Source organism: Saccopteryx bilineata, chromosome X (genome assembly GCF_036850765.1).
Source record: "Saccopteryx bilineata isolate mSacBil1 chromosome X, mSacBil1_pri_phased_curated, whole genome shotgun sequence".
In the NCBI taxonomy this organism is placed as follows: Eukaryota; Metazoa; Chordata; class Mammalia; order Chiroptera; family Emballonuridae; genus Saccopteryx; species Saccopteryx bilineata.
Window position 1 is genome coordinate 89,124,697 of NC_089502.1, and position 17,404 is coordinate 89,142,100.

The 17,404-nt window shown below is 37.2% G+C and overlaps 1 protein-coding gene across 3 annotated transcripts in view; it reads right to left on the bottom strand.

Moving 5' to 3' along the window:
• Positions 1 to 17,404, bottom strand: part of GABRA3 (gamma-aminobutyric acid type A receptor subunit alpha3) — a 428,833-nt gene that overhangs the window by 180,337 nt on the left and 231,092 nt on the right. For all 3 annotated transcript variants that reach the window (XM_066250025.1, XM_066250022.1, XM_066250023.1), the window contains exon 5: positions 7,113 to 7,333. In XM_066250025.1, coding sequence (XP_066106122.1) covers positions 7,113 to 7,333 — 221 coding nt within the window. The remainder of the gene's footprint in view (positions 1 to 7,112; positions 7,334 to 17,404) is intronic.

Here is a 17,404-nt window from a genome sequence, read left to right on the forward strand (position 1 = left end):
TTTCTCAATTTGGCTTGTTATATTAGCTAAACTTGCTACCTCTGTCTTCAATTCACGTATTGAATTCTTCATCTCTGTTTTTAAAATTTCAATCTGCATGAGGTGTTTGTTTTCTTTTCTGAGCTTATTATGTTGCATATTGGTGTTTTCTTGCATCTCTTTAAGTATTTTCAGAACTTCAATTTTGAATTATCAATCATTTAACTTTAATTTTTCCATGTGATTGAGATTTTTTTCTGAAGATTTTTTATTTACTCTGTGAACTATGCCTCTCTCTTGTGTAGTCATGTTATTTGATTTCTTCTTCCTTAAAGGCATTTGAGAGTGGTCTTGTTAAGAATCCTAACAGTAAAAAACAACTAAAAATATAAAAAATTTTAACTAAAAAGTACAATAAAAGTATAAAACTTAAAATTTTTCAACAAGTAAAGAAGAAAAACCATGAAAAGAAAAATCTAAAACCAAGAAATAAAATATTCAAAAAAATAACACCCTCAGAAAAAATAAAAATTAAAAAATATAAAAATTAAGGAAAATAAAATTGAAAAGAAAAAGTGAGAAAAACAGTTTGAAAAATAAGAAAAAATGAAGAATAAAGAAAATGTAAATTTTGATTTTGAGAGGCTTCTTCTAGTTTTTTTTTTATTTTTTTTTATCGTACTACAAGTTTTAGCTCTGTGAAGTTCTTGGGTTGTCCTTATCTAAGATGTTGTTCTTGCAATGATGTAGTCAGGGCCACAGTCATGTTGGTGTTTGGGGTGTGTTTTGAGGCCTTTATGGTTTCTGCTTTACAGCTTTGGCTATCTGACTTTATGGTTCTAGCAATAGTGTTCTCAGGCTTCTAGGCATTCCTCACAATGTCTCAACTGACCCTGGGACAAGACATGGGGTACCTCTATTCTTCAGGGGCGAGAATGGCTCTGGAGAACTAGCTGTGGCATTTCTCTCTACCACTCTTCATACTACAAGGTGAGGGAGGTGGGATCTGGGAAGCTTGGGGGATGAAATTTAGTTTTCTTTGTCTCTGCTGAGTGCTGGTTGCAGGCAGACCAAGAGAACACTGACTGTGACCCTGCATTCTGGCCATTATGGTTTAGTATCTTCTCCTCTACCCTCAATCTCACCACTCCTCCAACAGAACGAGACCCAGTTACTCCGAGTTTCCCTCTCTGTACCCTTCAGAAAATATTCAAACAACCTGAGTTTTCCTCCTCCTTACAGTCCAGCAGAGAAAAAATAAAATAAACCAGTCACTCTGGGTTTGTCTCCTCTCCAGAGCCAACTGTTAATGCATTTTATCTTCTGCCCCTCTTTTCACCCTGTCCCACAGTCCATTAACTGCATGGATTTTTCAGGCACGTCTGCAAGCCCCACTCGAGTTCCTTCACTGCATTATAACTGTTTAATTTATGGAAATTTCAAGGAGAGAGATCAGGAGTATCTCTCATGCTGCCATTAATCTGATGTCATCTCTCTCTTTCATTTTCTTACTGTTTTTTAACCATCCATATAACCTCACCATCATTCCATCCCTTCAACCACCTCATTACATGCATCCTCTCTTTTGTTTATATCTAATCCACTTCATTCATTCTACAATTATGTACACTCTTATATCCCTTTCAAGCTTTTTATGCACTTTAATACAAGAATGTTTCTCTCTTATTTCTCTACTCATGCTCTATTCTCTCCAAATTCTTCCTCTTACATTATAGCCATTCACACTCTTTTTCTGCCTTATCATTCCTCCCCTTTTAAGAATTTGTATCTAACCTCATATCCTTTCACAGAGTGTAATGTTCCCTCTTTTTACAAGTAAAACTTTCATTATAGTTTTGATGCCATCTCCTTGTGGTTTTCTCTGCAAACTTGATGACAGCAAAACCTTGTCTCTACTGTATCTTCAATCATTGTCTTTCTACTAGCCCTTTTCTGCTATCTCACAAATATGTACCAGTCTCTCCACTCAAAAAAAATATCAACTATTTCTTTTACTCCTGAGTGTGTCTTTTTTATCTTTACACAAGCTTTAAGAGAGTATTTTCTATGTTTACTACCTTCATTATCACTATACCAACTCCTAAAAACAACATTGAAACAGTGTATGTGACAAACACCAATGTCTTTCATGTCACCAAATCTAATATATACTTTTAATTTTCTATATTAATTCAGCTCTCTGCAATAGCCAATAATCCTGTAAAAGTATATAAATAATAGTAAAAAGCATGAATATACAACCAAACTAACAGAGTATGAATGTGGGCTCGATCATTTACTAGGTGAGTTTGGAAAAGTTTTTCTCCACTCTGTCTTGGTTCTCTCAACTGTAAATTAGGAATAACAGTATCTATCTCAGAGAATTGTTTTAAAGATTATGAAAGTGGAATGATTAGAAGAGTTTCTGGCACATTGCAAGCACTATACTAATGTTACTTATTGTACATACCATACTATTATTGGTGTTATTATTATTAATCACTCTCATCTTTTTTAAAACCTTTAATCCTTTCATATATCAGTCAAAATGGGTTCATATGCAGTAACAAACGATCCTAAAATCTCAGTGTCCTAAATCAACATAGGTTTATTTCTCACACTATTTGTTTATCTGCGGTTGTGGGGAGGGGCACTCTTTTCTATATCATCTTTAACAAGAAACACAGAACTATTAAAAAAGACCACCTTGCAGAATGCTACTCACTGTGGCCAGAGGAAAGGAACATGGAAAATAGTGTACTGGGTCTTAAAGGTTTCCTATCATTCCTGAGAAATAATATATATTATTTCCACTCATATTTGGTTAACCAAAGCGAGTTATTTGTCTTTGCCTAATTTCAAGGCGCTATAGAAGTGCAGTACTATCATGTACCCAGAAGGTGAACCAAAAATATTTAAAATAGCAGTGTTGACTATCACACTTGCCATACCAGTAGTCTTATGAACATTTTCTTTACTTTCCTTCTTGGTCTCATTCATAGGTTTCTATTTCTCCCATCTGTCCTAATGATAAGAATACCACATAACTGGATCCTTGGCATGATTTTCTTCTCACTCTGAATATTTTTCTGAAGTGATCACATTCATCTATATGATTGTCCCAACAAACTGACAGTATAAAACTTTATATCTCTAGCTTATATCTGTCTTATGGTCTTAAGATTTGTGTATCCAGCTCTTATTAGACTTTTGTCCTTAAATAATCTTAAATCTGCTCAAGTTTATCTTGTCCAAAGTTAACCTTGCAGGTTTATTCTAGCTAAATTTTTCTTAGCTCTCATATAATCTACCCCAATTTGAAACACCATAATTTACCTATGTTACTTGGGAATCTACTACCTGGACTCCTTCTCACTGTCATTTAGACATTGGCTGTTTTTATTGTTCATTTCCTTAGTCTATCTTCCCTTCTCCATTTTAATCCATGCTCTGAATTAGAACTTCACCACCCCTCACCTAGACTATTAAAGCTGTTTCCTAACCAAGTTCCCTAATTTCAGTCTTACTCCCCTCAAATACATTCTTTACACAGCCATATATAAAACAAAAAAAAACTAATTAGCTTGTTCTCTTGCTTATAATATACCATGCTATTTCCTGCAACTGCTCACTTGGTTTTCTCTGCCTAAAATATGCTTTCTCTCTTCTTTTTATTTTCCATCTAAAATTTTCTAGACCACATTTTACTTGTTTAATAACACAGAATGAATGTTAATATTAATAATCAAGAGCTTAGGTATTGCCTCATCCAGGAGGTCATTGCTCAACCTGACCCAAAATAATAAGTTAGATAGCCTTTTTACTCTTTCATAATTACTTGTATATTTACCATGTCAGTTAATATTTTTGTGATATCTATTTGTATTTTTTGTGTGTAAGAGACAGAAAGAGAGACAGAGAGAGTGGATAGGGACAGACAGACAGGAAGGAGGGAGATGAGAAGCATCAATCATTGTTGCGGTTCCTTAGTCTCCTTCGTTGTTCATTGATTGCTTTCTCAGATGTGCTTTGACTAGGGGGCTTCAGCAAAGCAAGTAATTTCTTGCTCAAGCCAGAAATCTTGAGCTTCAAGCCAGAAATTTTTGGGCTCAAGTCAGTGACCATGGGGTCATGTCTATGATCCCATGCTCAAGCCAGCAACCCCATGCTCAAGCTGGTGAGCTCAAGCTCAAGCCAGTGACCTCAGGATTTTGAACCTGGGTCCTCTGCAAGGGACCCAGTCCAATGCTCTATCCACTGTGCCACCACCTGGTCAGGCTCTATTTGTCTTTATTTACTATTATACTGTGATTATCTTAAACACAGAACCATGTTTTCTTAATGTTTGCATATTAAGAACTTTATTCAGTGTAATGTATATATTAGGAAATCAAAACATGTCTGAAGAATAAATAAAAACTACTCATCTTTCTTCCAATCACAGTTCCTTTCCCTCCCTTCTTACTTTTTTATGTCTTTTTTTATACTCATGCTCTGCATCCTTTTATACAAATTATCCTTTCAAGATATCATAATATCTACCATCTTTATTTTGCTTTCTCTTCTCTCACATTCTCTTTTCTTTACCCTCTTTTTCTTGACAATAGTCTCTGTCTCAGTCTCTCTCTCTCTCTCTCTCTCTCTCTCTCTCTCTCTATATATATATATATATATATATATATATATATATATATTTGGAGAGATATATACAGTGTGTCCGTAAAGTCATGGTACACTTTTGACTGGTCACAGGAAAGCAACAAAAAAATAGAAATGTGAAATCTGCACCAAATAAAAGGAAAACTCTCCCTGTTTCATACCTATTTAGTGCAGTTCGATGTGAGCTCATGCACAGATTTTTTAGGGCTCCTTAGGTAGCTATCCTGTATAGCCTCTACAGACTCATCACTGACTGATGGCCTACGAGAATGGGGTTTCTCGACCAAACTACCAGTTTCCTTCAACTTCTTATCCCATCGAGTAATGTTATTCCTATGTGGTGGCACTTCGTTATGAACACGCCGATTTTCACGTTGCACTTTGGTCACGGATTCGAATTTAGCGAGCCACAGAACACACTGAACTTTCCTCTGTACCATCCATATCTCAACTGGCATGGCCGTGGGCTGCTCTGCTGTATACAAAGTGTTACGTCATCATCTGCACATGCGCACATGCTGCCACATCATCCTACAGAAACTGGGAGGCTTTTCCTTTTATTTGGTGCAGATTTCACATTTCTATCGTCTTTTGTTGCTTTCCTGTGACAGGTCAAAAGTGCACCATGACTTTACAGACACATTGTATATACTACTCACAAAAATTAGGGGATACTTTATTGCTTCATATTCATTTTGAAATATACTGTAATTTTGTGAGATATATATATCTGGGACATATATAAATATCTGGAAGAGATCAATAAAATTAATATATATTAATAAATTTAATATATATATATTTGTTGATCTTTAGATAATTTTCCCTACTTCTATCCACTTAATTTTTCTCAATTTTCTCTCCTCTATTCCATTTTTATTTATCCTCTAGTCATTCAGCTCCTCATCTATAAATTCTACTTTTCCTTAACTATTCATTTGCTATCTATTTCTTCTTGGCTATCTTTTTCTCTCCCAATTTTTTTAGGAAAAACAATAAATAGTAAGTTTAAAGTAATAAAGAACTAGCGTATATGCAAGCACAATTCATGTTTTCACCACATATTTACTAGACATGCATTTTTTTAAGTGAGAGGAGGAAAAACAGTGAGACAGACTCTCACTTCCGCCCTGGCCAGGATCCACCCAGAAACCCCATTTGGGACAAAGCTCTAATAAGTTCAGCTATAATTAGCACCTGATGCCAACACTTGAAACAATCAAGCCACTGGCTGCAGAAGGGGAAGAGGGAGCGAAGGGGGAGAAGAAAAAGGAAAGCAGTAAATGGTTGCTTCTCTTGTGTGCCCTGACCAGGAATTGAACCTGGGATGTCCATATGCCAAGTTGATACTCTATCCACTGAGCAACTGACCAGGGCCACATTATTTGAGTTTTATTTCATATATTGAAAATAACAAATACATAAATTTAAATGCCTACATAACTTGCACTGAAAGATCAAGTTTTTCTATTACATAAATGTTCACTCAGTTACTTAAAATTCACACCAAATGTGAGAGGGAGCTTCAGGAAGTGAAATCTGGTAGCAGAGGAACTAGCAAAAGCATAAAGCAAGAATCAAGAAACTTTACAGTGTTGGGGCATAGAATCATATTGAACTAGAAATCCCTTTAAAGCCATTCTGTTTGAAAGCAAAATTCAATACCTAAAAACTCTAATGATAATTATGATTCATGAAAAACATAAAATTGTGATGGTTTTTATGCTTTGGGGGTAGAAAGTATGATATATATTTTATGCACTTAAAAGTTTTGAGTATGTGAAAACAGAGTTTATTCTTATATTAGTAATTATTAATTATTGTATTATTTTCCATATAAACATCTGTAAACCTACATTTGCCCCACGCTGTATATTATACTTTTGTACCCCCAAAGCATATAAAACATCACAATCCCCAAAAGCATAAAAATATCACAATTTTATGTTTTTTTATGACTCATTCTATATTGCTTAAAAGTTATAGTCTTAAGTTCTATGGAAAATTACCTTGTATCAAATTCTTCAGCATTGCCAGACAATGTGGCATTAAATATATGTTGCTATAATTGTGTGTGTGTAAACAACACTATGTTTCTGAAAATAACCACCATTATGTCATTTGATTCTCATAACTTTGACTGTCACAGTGTTCATGCTTGTGGATATGGCTGTGAAACTGTGTATTTAAGTGTCCTTGAATATGTACATTCCTATATTTTAGTTCACATGTTTCTTGGAGTATGAATGAGAATATATCCCTATGTTTATGAAAATGGTCATAAGGCCATCTCTCTAATTATAATATATATGAATGTGAGTGTGCATGCCTGAAAATGCATTAAGAAGTATACAACTATATATGCATTTATAATCTGTAAATCTGAAATTGTTTTCAATGAATATCCAAAAACATGCTACTTTCAACCTGTCCTACTCCCAAGTATACTATAGATAGAAGTACCACTTTCTGACCTCATCGTGTAGAGGAGAGTTCCATTGTCCACCAGTCTAAGCAACTTGTTAGGTGTGGTCATGTTATGGGCCACTGATTTCTTGCCATTGTGAAAGAAGGTGTCAGGTGTCCAGATCTTACTAGCCAGAAGATTGTTCAGTGGAAGGATCTTCATGGGTCCATCAAATTTCAGCCTTTCATCATGCCATGTCTGGCGAAAAAATACATCAATAGTGTACTCCTAAGGATACAAAAAAAGACAGAATAACTTTTGGATAGGGTTCTAGTAAGGACCCACAGTGATTTTTAGCAGATATTATTTTCTAATACTTCCTCTGATGCAGAAATACAACCGTTTGTTTATTTATTTATTTATTTATTTAGAGACAGGAACAGGAACATCGAGTTGCTTCGGTCTGTACCCTGACCAGGAAATCAAACTGGTAACCTCCATGCTCCAGAACGATTCTCCAACCAACTGAGCTATCTGGCTATGGTGCAACAGTTTATTAACAGTAGTTATGGAAGTATAGTAAATGACTATGATTCAAAAATAATGCCATGGAGATCCGTAAATACAGAGATAAAATATCTGACAAAACTTTACTTGAGAAGGTCACTGACAACACTGACCTACACATCAAAAAAGCTAACCACGATACCTTGCCTTATATGAAGGCAAGAACTCCTGACCTGACCTGTGGTGGTTCAGTGAATCAAACGTCAACCTGGAACGCTGAGGTCACCGATTTAAAACCCTGGGCTTGCCAGGTCAAGTCACATATGGGCGTCAATTCTTCCTGCTCCTCCCCCTTTTCTCTCTCTCTTTTCTCTAAAATTAATAAATAAAAATAATGTTTTAAAAAGGCAAGAAATCCCTCTTTTATGCAGCAGTACTTCTAGTAAGAACAAATACTTACCTTATCTGATCTATTAAACTATGCCATATGAACAAAAAAGGACAATATAACAGGGGAGCAGCAAGATGGCGATGGAGTAGGCGGAAGTACAAACTTCTACCGCCCAGAACCAAAATGGATTACAACTTAATTTTATAAACCATCATCTAGAAAAACCAACATTGGACTAAACTAAGAGGACTCTTTAACCAAGGAACACTGAAGAAGACACACTGAGATTGGTAGAAAAAGTGGAAACACAGAGAGGGCTTCCCAGCTCCCAGGAGTGAAGGGCGGTCTAAAGAGACTCATGTGGTGGAAAGCAAGTTTAGTGGAGAGGGGAGGTTCCTGGGCCCCAGGAACTAAGCCCCAGCCTGCAGCTCCAGAGCCTAGAAGATGCCTATGGACAGTATTTAGCAGTGAAACAAGTCAGGATACTGTTTGTGAGAAAGAAACAGATTTCTCATATCCAGTATTCTTCTTAAAGGGACCATGCAGAAAATGTCTTTCAAAACTACTCACCCATGACTCTGGGGGATAGGGAGAGAGAAGAGGACTGGAGTAGCAGGAAGAGAGTGTAATCTAAGAGGCACAGGCAGAAATACTTTGAGCAACAGCCACCCTAACCACTGTATTGAGTGACTCCCCAAATCTGAAGTGAATATTTCCCCTGGAACCAGCAATACAAGCAAAGGGAAGCAGGACACAAGCCAAACAAGTTCTTTTGTGGCACTCAGAGTAGAGTTGCATAGAAGGAGGGAGCTTTAAGAAAAACAGTATTGAGTGTTAGGGTCTGAGCTGCAGCACACCCACCTACACTGTTGAGGGCTCACCAGAGGGCGGGCAGTGGCAGGATGCAGAAGCACGGACCTGTTAGTGGGGGAGGAAACAAGGCCAGCCATGACTAAAGTCTGTTATAAGCTCATTCTAGCCTGGCAGGGGCAAAAGGGGTGCATGAAAGTGGTTCAGCCAGCTGTGAGGTAGCCTGCAGTCCTGCCCACAGTGAAAAGGCAAAAGCCTGGGAACTATAAGAACCTGCAATTCAGTGCAGGCATGCAGTTCCACCCAGCTCAACTCACGAGAATAGTTCTGCCTGCAAGGGCAGGGAAAAGCTTGGGAACAGGCAGAGACCTGCCCAGCCCATGGAACCAGGGCTGATGCTCGAGCACAGCTCCACCCGTGGGGGTGGGGTGAAATCCAGGCAATAGGCAAAGACCCACGGCTGAGCAAAGGTGCTCACACTTGACCGCCAGGCCAAGGCTTGCGGCCCCAGCTGTGGCTTGCAGCACCACCCTTGGGGACAGGGCAAAGACTGAGGCCAGCCGAGGCTTGTAAATCTAGGCATGAGAACATAGTCCATCCTGTGGAGGAGAGGCAAAAACTGCAGTGACAGCTGCAACCAGCCTTGGGCTAGCAATGCCCATACTCGAATACCCAAGGCAGAGAATGTGGTGGGCCTGCAGACAGACCACACATAGGGAACACAGAGTCCACACCCATTGGACTCTAGTTGCCACAGCCTTGTTATACACAGACAAAATGAAAAGGCAGAGAATAGCAACCCAATTGAATCAAAAAATCATCAGAAAAAGACTTGAATAAGTAAGAAATAACCAAATTACTGGATGCACAGTTTAAAATAATGATTGTTAGGATGCTCAAAGATCTTAGAACAACAATAGATGGTCATAATGAACAACTAAATAAAAAGATAATATGTATAGAAAAGGATATTGAAATAATAAAAAAGAAGCAGTCAGAAATGACAAATACAATACAGTGGTACTTTGAGATAAAAATTTAATTTGTTCTGTAACCAAGATTGAAGGTTAGTCAACTTGTATATCAAACTGCTGATACTGGACATGTGCCCCGAGCCAACTAGTGTCAGCTTCCGAAATCATGACTCATATCTCAGAATTTCACTTGGATCTCAAACAAAAATATGGACCAGTTGCACCTTGTATCTTAAAAATTCATATGTTGGTCTGTTCATGTCTCAAGGTACAACTGTATCAGAAATAAGACCACAAGGGAAGGAATTAAAAGTAGGATGGATGAAGCTGAGGATAAATGAAGGCACAGAAGCAGAGCAGCAAAAAGAAAAAAGACTCAAAAAGTCTGAGAAAACTCTAAGAGAGCTATGTGACAACATGAAGAGAAAAAACATCCGCATCATACGGGTTCCTGAAGAAGAAGAGAAAGAACAGAAATAAAGATTTTGTTCAGTCAAATCATAGCTAAAAAAATCCCTAAATTGATGCAAAAAAGTCACACAAGTTCAGGAAGCACATAGAATTCCATTAAAGAGAAACCCAAAGAAATCTACAACAAGACACATCATAATTAAAATACCAAAGCTAAGAGATAAAGAGAAAATATTAAAAGATGCTAGAGAAAAAAAAGGCTATCACCTACAAAGGAGGCCACATAACAATGATATCCTACTTCTCAACAGAAACATATGAGGCCAGAAGGGAATGGCAAGAAATATTCAAAGTAATGCAGAACAAGAGCTTACAACCAAGACTATTTTATCTAGCAAGACTATTGTTTAAAAATGAAGGAGAAATAAAAAGCTTCCCAGATAAATAAATAAATAAATAAATAAATAACAAAAAACAACTCAAGAAAATTATTTCAACCAAACCAATGCTGAAAGAAAATTTAAAGGGCTTGTTGTAAACAGATCAAAGCAGAGAAAGAATATAGCAAAAGAGGACTATAGCTTTAAAAATAAAATGGGAATAAAAATACTACATATCAATAACAACCTTAAATGTAAATAAATTAAATGATCCAATCAAAAGACATAGGGTAGCTGTGTGGATAAGAAAACAGGACCCATACCTATGCTGTCTACAAAAGACACACCTTTAAACAAAAGATGCATATAGACTGAATGTAAAAGAATGAAAAATATTTCATGCAAATGGAAATAAAAAAAAAGCTGGGGTAGCAGTACATATATGAGACTACATGGACTTTAAAACAAAGGCTACAGTAACAGATAAAGAAGGTCACTAGATAATGATAAAGGGAGCATTCCAACAGGAGGATATAAGCAGTATAAATAACTACATACCTAATATAGGAGCACCTAAATATATAAAGCAGACTTTGATGGATTTAAAGGGAGAGATCAGCAGCAATACTATAATAGTAGGGAATTTCAATTCCCCACAAACATCAATAGATAGGTCCTCAAGAAAGAAAATTAACAAAGAAACAGCAGACTTAAAAGACACACTAGATCAACTCAATTTAATAAATATCTTCAGAACCTTTCACCCTAAAGCAGCAGAATATACATTCTTTTCAAGTGCTCATGGTACATTCTTTAGGATAGACCACATGTTAGGGCACAAAAGCAATCTAAACAAATTTAAGAAGATTGAAATCATATCAAGCATTTTCTCTGATCACAATGGCATAAAACTAAAATCAACAACAGAAAAACAGAAAAATAATCAAACACCTGGAAATTAAATATCATGTTATTAAATAATGAATGGGTTAACAATGAGATTAAAAAAGAAGTAAAAAAAATTCTAGAAAGGAATGATATTGAGCATACAACTCAAAATTTGTAGGACACAGCAAAAGCAGTACTAAGAGGAAAGTTTATAACATTACAGGCATACCTTAAAAAGCTCAAAAAAGCTCAAATAAACAACTTAACCCTGCATCTAAAAGAACTAGAAAAAGAACAGCAAGTAAAGCCCAGATGTAGTAGAAAGAAGGAAATAATAAAGTTCAGAGTGGAAATAAATGGCATAGAGGGTAAAGGAACAATACAGAGGATCAATGAAACAAGGAGCTCCTTTTTTGAAAAAGTAAACAAGATCAATGAACTTTTAACCAAACTCACCAAAAAAAAAAAAGAGAGAGAGAGAGAGAGAGGTCTCAAATAAATAAAATTGGCCCTGGCCGGTTGGCTCAGTGGTAGAGTGTCAGCCTGGCATGCAGAATCCCGGGATCAATTTCTGGCCAGGGCACACGGGAAAGGCGCCCATCTGCTTCTCCACCCCTCCCCCTCTCCTTCCTCCCTGTCTCTCTCTTCCCCTCCCACAGCTGAGGCTCCACTGGAGCAAAGATGGCCCAAGAGCTGGGGATGGCTCCTCGGCCTCTGCCCCAGGCACTACAGTGGCTCTGGTTGCAACAGAGCGATGCCCCCTGGTGGGCAGAGCATCGCCCCCTGGTGGGCGTGCCAGGTGGATCCCGGTCGGGTGCACGCGGGAGTCTGTCTGACTGTCTCTCCCCATTTCCGGCTTCAGAAAAATACAGAATAAATAAATAAATAAATAAATAAATAAATAAAATTATAAATGAGAGTAAAGAAGTAACAACAGACACAACAGAAGTACAAAGGATTGTAAGAAAATACAATGAAGAACTGTATGCCAAAAAATAAGACACCTAGATGAAATGGACAAATTCTTTGAAATATAACATTTTAAAAATCAATTTCAAAGAATCAGAAAACTTAAACAAACTGATTAGAACAAATGAGATCGAAACAGTTATCAAAAAACTCCCAACAAACAAAATCCTTGGGCCAGATGGCTTCACAAGTGAATTCTATTAAATATTCAAAGAAGAACTAACTCCTATCCTTCTCAAACTATTTCAAAAAATTCAAGAGAAAGGAAGACTTCAAAGCTCCTTTTATGAGGCAAGCATAATTCTGATTCCAAAACCAGGCAGAAAAAACACAAGGAAAGAAAATTATAGGTCAATATCCCTATAAATTTAGATGCTAAAATTCTTAACAAAATATTAGCAAACTGGATTCACCAATATATAAAAAAAATCAAACACTATGATCAAGTGAGATTTATTCTGGGGAAGCAAGGCTGGTACCATATTAGCAAATCAATCAATGTGATTCATTACATAAAGAAAGGAGGGAGAAAAACCACAGGATAATTTCAATAGATGCAGAAAAAGCTTATGATAAAATCCAGCACCCATTCATAATCAAAACCCTCAGCGAAGTGGGAATACAGGGAACATACATCAACATGATAAAGGCCATCTATGAGAAACCCACAGCCAACATCATACTCAATAGGCAAAAATTAAAGGCAATCCCCTTAAGATCAGGAACAAGGCAGGGGTGCCCCCTTTCACCACTCCTGTTCAACATAGTGCTGGACATCTTAGTCACAGCAATCAGACAAGAAAAAGAAATAAAATGCATCCAAATTAAAAAAGAAGTAAAAGTATCATTATTTGCAGATGATATGATATTGTATATAGAAAACGCTAAAGTCTCAGTCAAAAAAACTACTGGACCTGATAAATGAATTAAGCAATGTGGCAGGATGTAAAATTAATACTCAGAAATCAGAGGCATTTTTATATATCAACAATGAACTATCAGAAAGGGAAATTAAGAAAACAATCCCCTTCACTATTGCAACGAAATATAAAGTACATAGGAGTAAATTTAACCAAATAGATTAAAAACTTGTACTTGGAAAATTATAAAACATTGATATAAGAAATCAAGGAAGATACAAACAAGTGAAAGCATATACCGTGCTCATGGTTCAGAAGAATAAACATCATTAAAATATCTATATTACCCAAAGCAATTTATAAATTCAATGCAATACCAATTAAAATACCAATGACATACTTCAAAGATATAGAACACATATTCCAAAAATTTATATGGAATCATAAAAGATCACGAATAGCCTCAGCAATTTTGAAAAGAAGGAATAAAATGGGAGGTATCATACTTCCTGATATGAAGTTATACTACAAGGCCATTGTACTCAGAACAGCTAGGTACTGGCATAAGAACAGGCACATAGATCAATGGGAAAGAACAGAGGACCCAGAAATAAACCCACACCTTTATGGACAACTGATATCTGACAAAGGAGGTAATAGCATACAATGGAATAAAGACAGCCTCTTCAACAAATAGTGTTGGAAAAATTGGATAGCTACCTGCATAAAAATGAAACTAGACCACCAACTTACACCATTCACAAAAATAAACTCAAAATGGATAAAATACTTAAGTGTAAGCCATGAAACCATAAGCATCTTAGAGGAAAACATAGGCACTAAGCTCTCCAACATCTCTTGCAGCAATATATTAGCCGATTTATCTCCAGGGGTAAGGGAAATAACAGACAGGATAAGCAAATGGGACTATATCAAACTAAAAAGCTTTTGCACAGTTAAAGACGATAAGAACATAATAAAAAGACAAACTACACAATGGGAGAAAATACTCAACAAAATGTCTGATAAGAGGTTAATAACCAATATTTATAAAGAACTTGTAAAACTCAACACCAGGAAGATAAACAATCCAATCAAAAAATGGGCAAAAGAGCCCTGGCCGGTTGGCTCAGCGGTAGAGCGTCGGCCTAGCGTGCGGAGGACCCGGGTTCGATTCCCGGCCAGGGCACATAGGAGAAGCGCCCATTTGCTTCTCCACCCCTCCGCCGCGCTTTCCTCTCTGTCTCTCTCTTCCCCTCCCGCAGCCAAGGCTCCATTGGAGCAAAGATGGCCCGGGCGCTGGGGATGGCTCCTTGGCCTCTGTCCCAGGCGCTAGAGTGGCTCTGGTCACAACATGGCGACACCCAGGAGGGTCGCAACATGGCGACGCCCAGGATGGGCAGAGCATCGCCCCCTGGTGGACAGAGCGTCGCCCCTGGTGGGCGTGCCGGGTGGATCCCGGTCGGGCGCATGCGGGAGTCTGTCTGACTGTCTCTCCCTGTTTCCAGCTTCAGAAAAAAAAAAAAAAAAAAAAAAAAAATGGGCAAAAGAAATGAATAGACATACAGATGGCCAATAGGGATATGAAAAAATGTTCATCATCACTAATCATTAGAGAAATGCAAATTAAAACCACAATGACATATCACCTTACACTAGTCAGAATGGTGCTCATCAACAAAACAGTACAGAATAAGTGCTGGCGAGGATGTGAAGAAAAGAGAACTCTCCTGCACTGCTGGTGGGAATGCAGACTGGTACAGCCACTGTGGAAAACAGTATGGAGATTCCTCAAAAAATTAAACGTCAAACTGCCTTTTGACCCAGCTATCCCACTTTTAGAAATATACCCCAAGAACACCATAGCACTGTTTCAAAAGGAGAAATGCACCCCCATGTTTATGGCAGCGTTGTTCACAGTAGCAAAGATCTGGAAATAGCCCATGGTTCCGTCAGTGTACCAGTGGATTAAACAGCAGTGGTACATATATACAATGGAATATTATGGAGTCATGAAAAAGAAGGAAAACTTACCTTTTGCGACAACATGTGTGGACATGTAAACTATTATGTTAAGTGAAATAAGCCAAGGAGAAAAAGAAAAATATCACATGACCTCACTCATTTGAGGAATTTAATGAACAATGTGAACTGAGGAACAGAATTGAGACAGAGGAGAGATCAAAGGGACCAGAGGGAAAGGGGATGATAGCATGGGATAAAACTGAAGGGAAGGGGGGAAGATGTTATGGGGAGGGGGGCAAAGGAGATGTTGTGGGGAATACAGTGGAGGGGGGATGCATTCGGTGCAACACTAGAATCTATGTAAACACAATATATTAAAATCAATAATAAAAAGAAAAGAATAAAAAAGGACAATATAACAATCACCACACATTCAAAACCTTAAATTTTAAACACATTTTCTTTGAGCCTCAAATTTAGTCTTTGATGAGTTAATATCTAATTTTTTCAATAAATATGGAAGTATTACAGATAAATAAGATAGAAACTAACACAAATATAAAATAGGTTAATGACATGAATAAAAATTCATGGAGTGGATAAAAATGGCTAATAAATATTAAAAAAATTTAAAATGTTGTTAATATAAACACAAATTAAAAGAATAATAAATGTTCCAGGCTTTGGTAAGAGAAGATTAAATCATTTGTATATTCTTTTTAAAGTTATTAGTTATAAATTTTGAATATAAAGAGAAGGAAATAGAAGACTAAAGGCAAAGGAAAGAGTAAATGCAGATAAAAACTTTAAAAAAAGCTTACCCTTTAAACATGGCAATAGCAATGCTTTAAAATTACATTCGTGAGATGATGCCAAAGTAATTGTGGCATGAGAGATACTCCTGGTCCCTCCCCTTAAAATTTGAACAAAATAAACAACTATAACACAACAAAGCAACCCCAGCTGGGTTCACAGGCATACCTGAAAGATCGGCACATTGAGTGGACTAAAGGTTGGAAGAGTTGGGAAGGGGGGGGGGCAGAAGATCAAAAGCACTTGGTGTCGTGACCAGAGAGAGGAGAGTCCCAAAGTGTTCGGGGTTTTGCCTGCAGGGATTTTGGAGAAGGAAAGCCCAGGTTTTCTTTTATGTTTGTTTGTTTCTGTAGCTCCAAACAGGAAGGAAGCCCACACTGCCTGGGTTTTGGTCTGTAAGGGCTTAGTAGAGGGGAGAAGGTCAAACTACCTGGGTTTTCTATGCCAGGGCTAGAGAAGGGTGAAGCCTGGAGTGACTGGGTTTCCTTCTGCAAGGAGGAGTGGTGGTATTGAGAAGTACAGGGAGAGGTACTAAAGTGGATGCAGAATGAATGTACAGGATCCAACAACCTGTACTCAGTGCCAAAACAGAGAAAAACAAAGTGTGGCATCCCATCCTCCAGGATTCTGCCTCCCTTACCTCAAGGGGTAAGGAAAGTGGCAGAGACAGACCTAACAGCTAACTCTCCAGAGCTATTATCTCCTGAGAAGAACAGAGGTGCTCTGTGTCTGGTCCCCTGGTCTGTTGAGACATGGGGAGCACTGCCCAGAAGCCTGAGATCACCATTGGTAAAGCCATAAAGCCTTAAAGCCCTCACAATGCACTCACCTGCCAACGAACTGCAGCCAGGCCTACAATATTACAACAGCAACATCTCAGCAGAGGTCAGCCAGGGAAATTCACAGAACTAAAACTTATAATACAGTATGACCTCCTAGAAGAAAATAGAACAACATATCCAAACTGAATTTTTTCTTTTTTTCTCCTTGAATATCAGTTTCTTTAATTTTATACTTTATTCTTACTTTTGGAGGGTGTTTTGCTTGTTTTTGATTTTTTTTTTTTTGCTTTCATTTTTTCTTCTGATTTTTGTGGTTTTACTTTTTTACTTGTCATTATTTTTTAAATTTTTATATTTTCATTGTATATTTCATCTATATTTTTTATTTTTTAGTTGTATTTTGTTAGACTCATTAACAATACCACTCTCAATTGCTACCAAGAAAGAAGAAATTGAATACCATGGCTACACAAGACAGAGATGCAGTCCAGAAAAAAAAGTGAAAAATTTTCCAGAAAAATATCACTCACATGGAAACCAAGGGGAGAGAATTCAAAATTGAAGTTGTAAAAAAATTTAATGTCATGTAAGGAAACACTGATAGGCAAT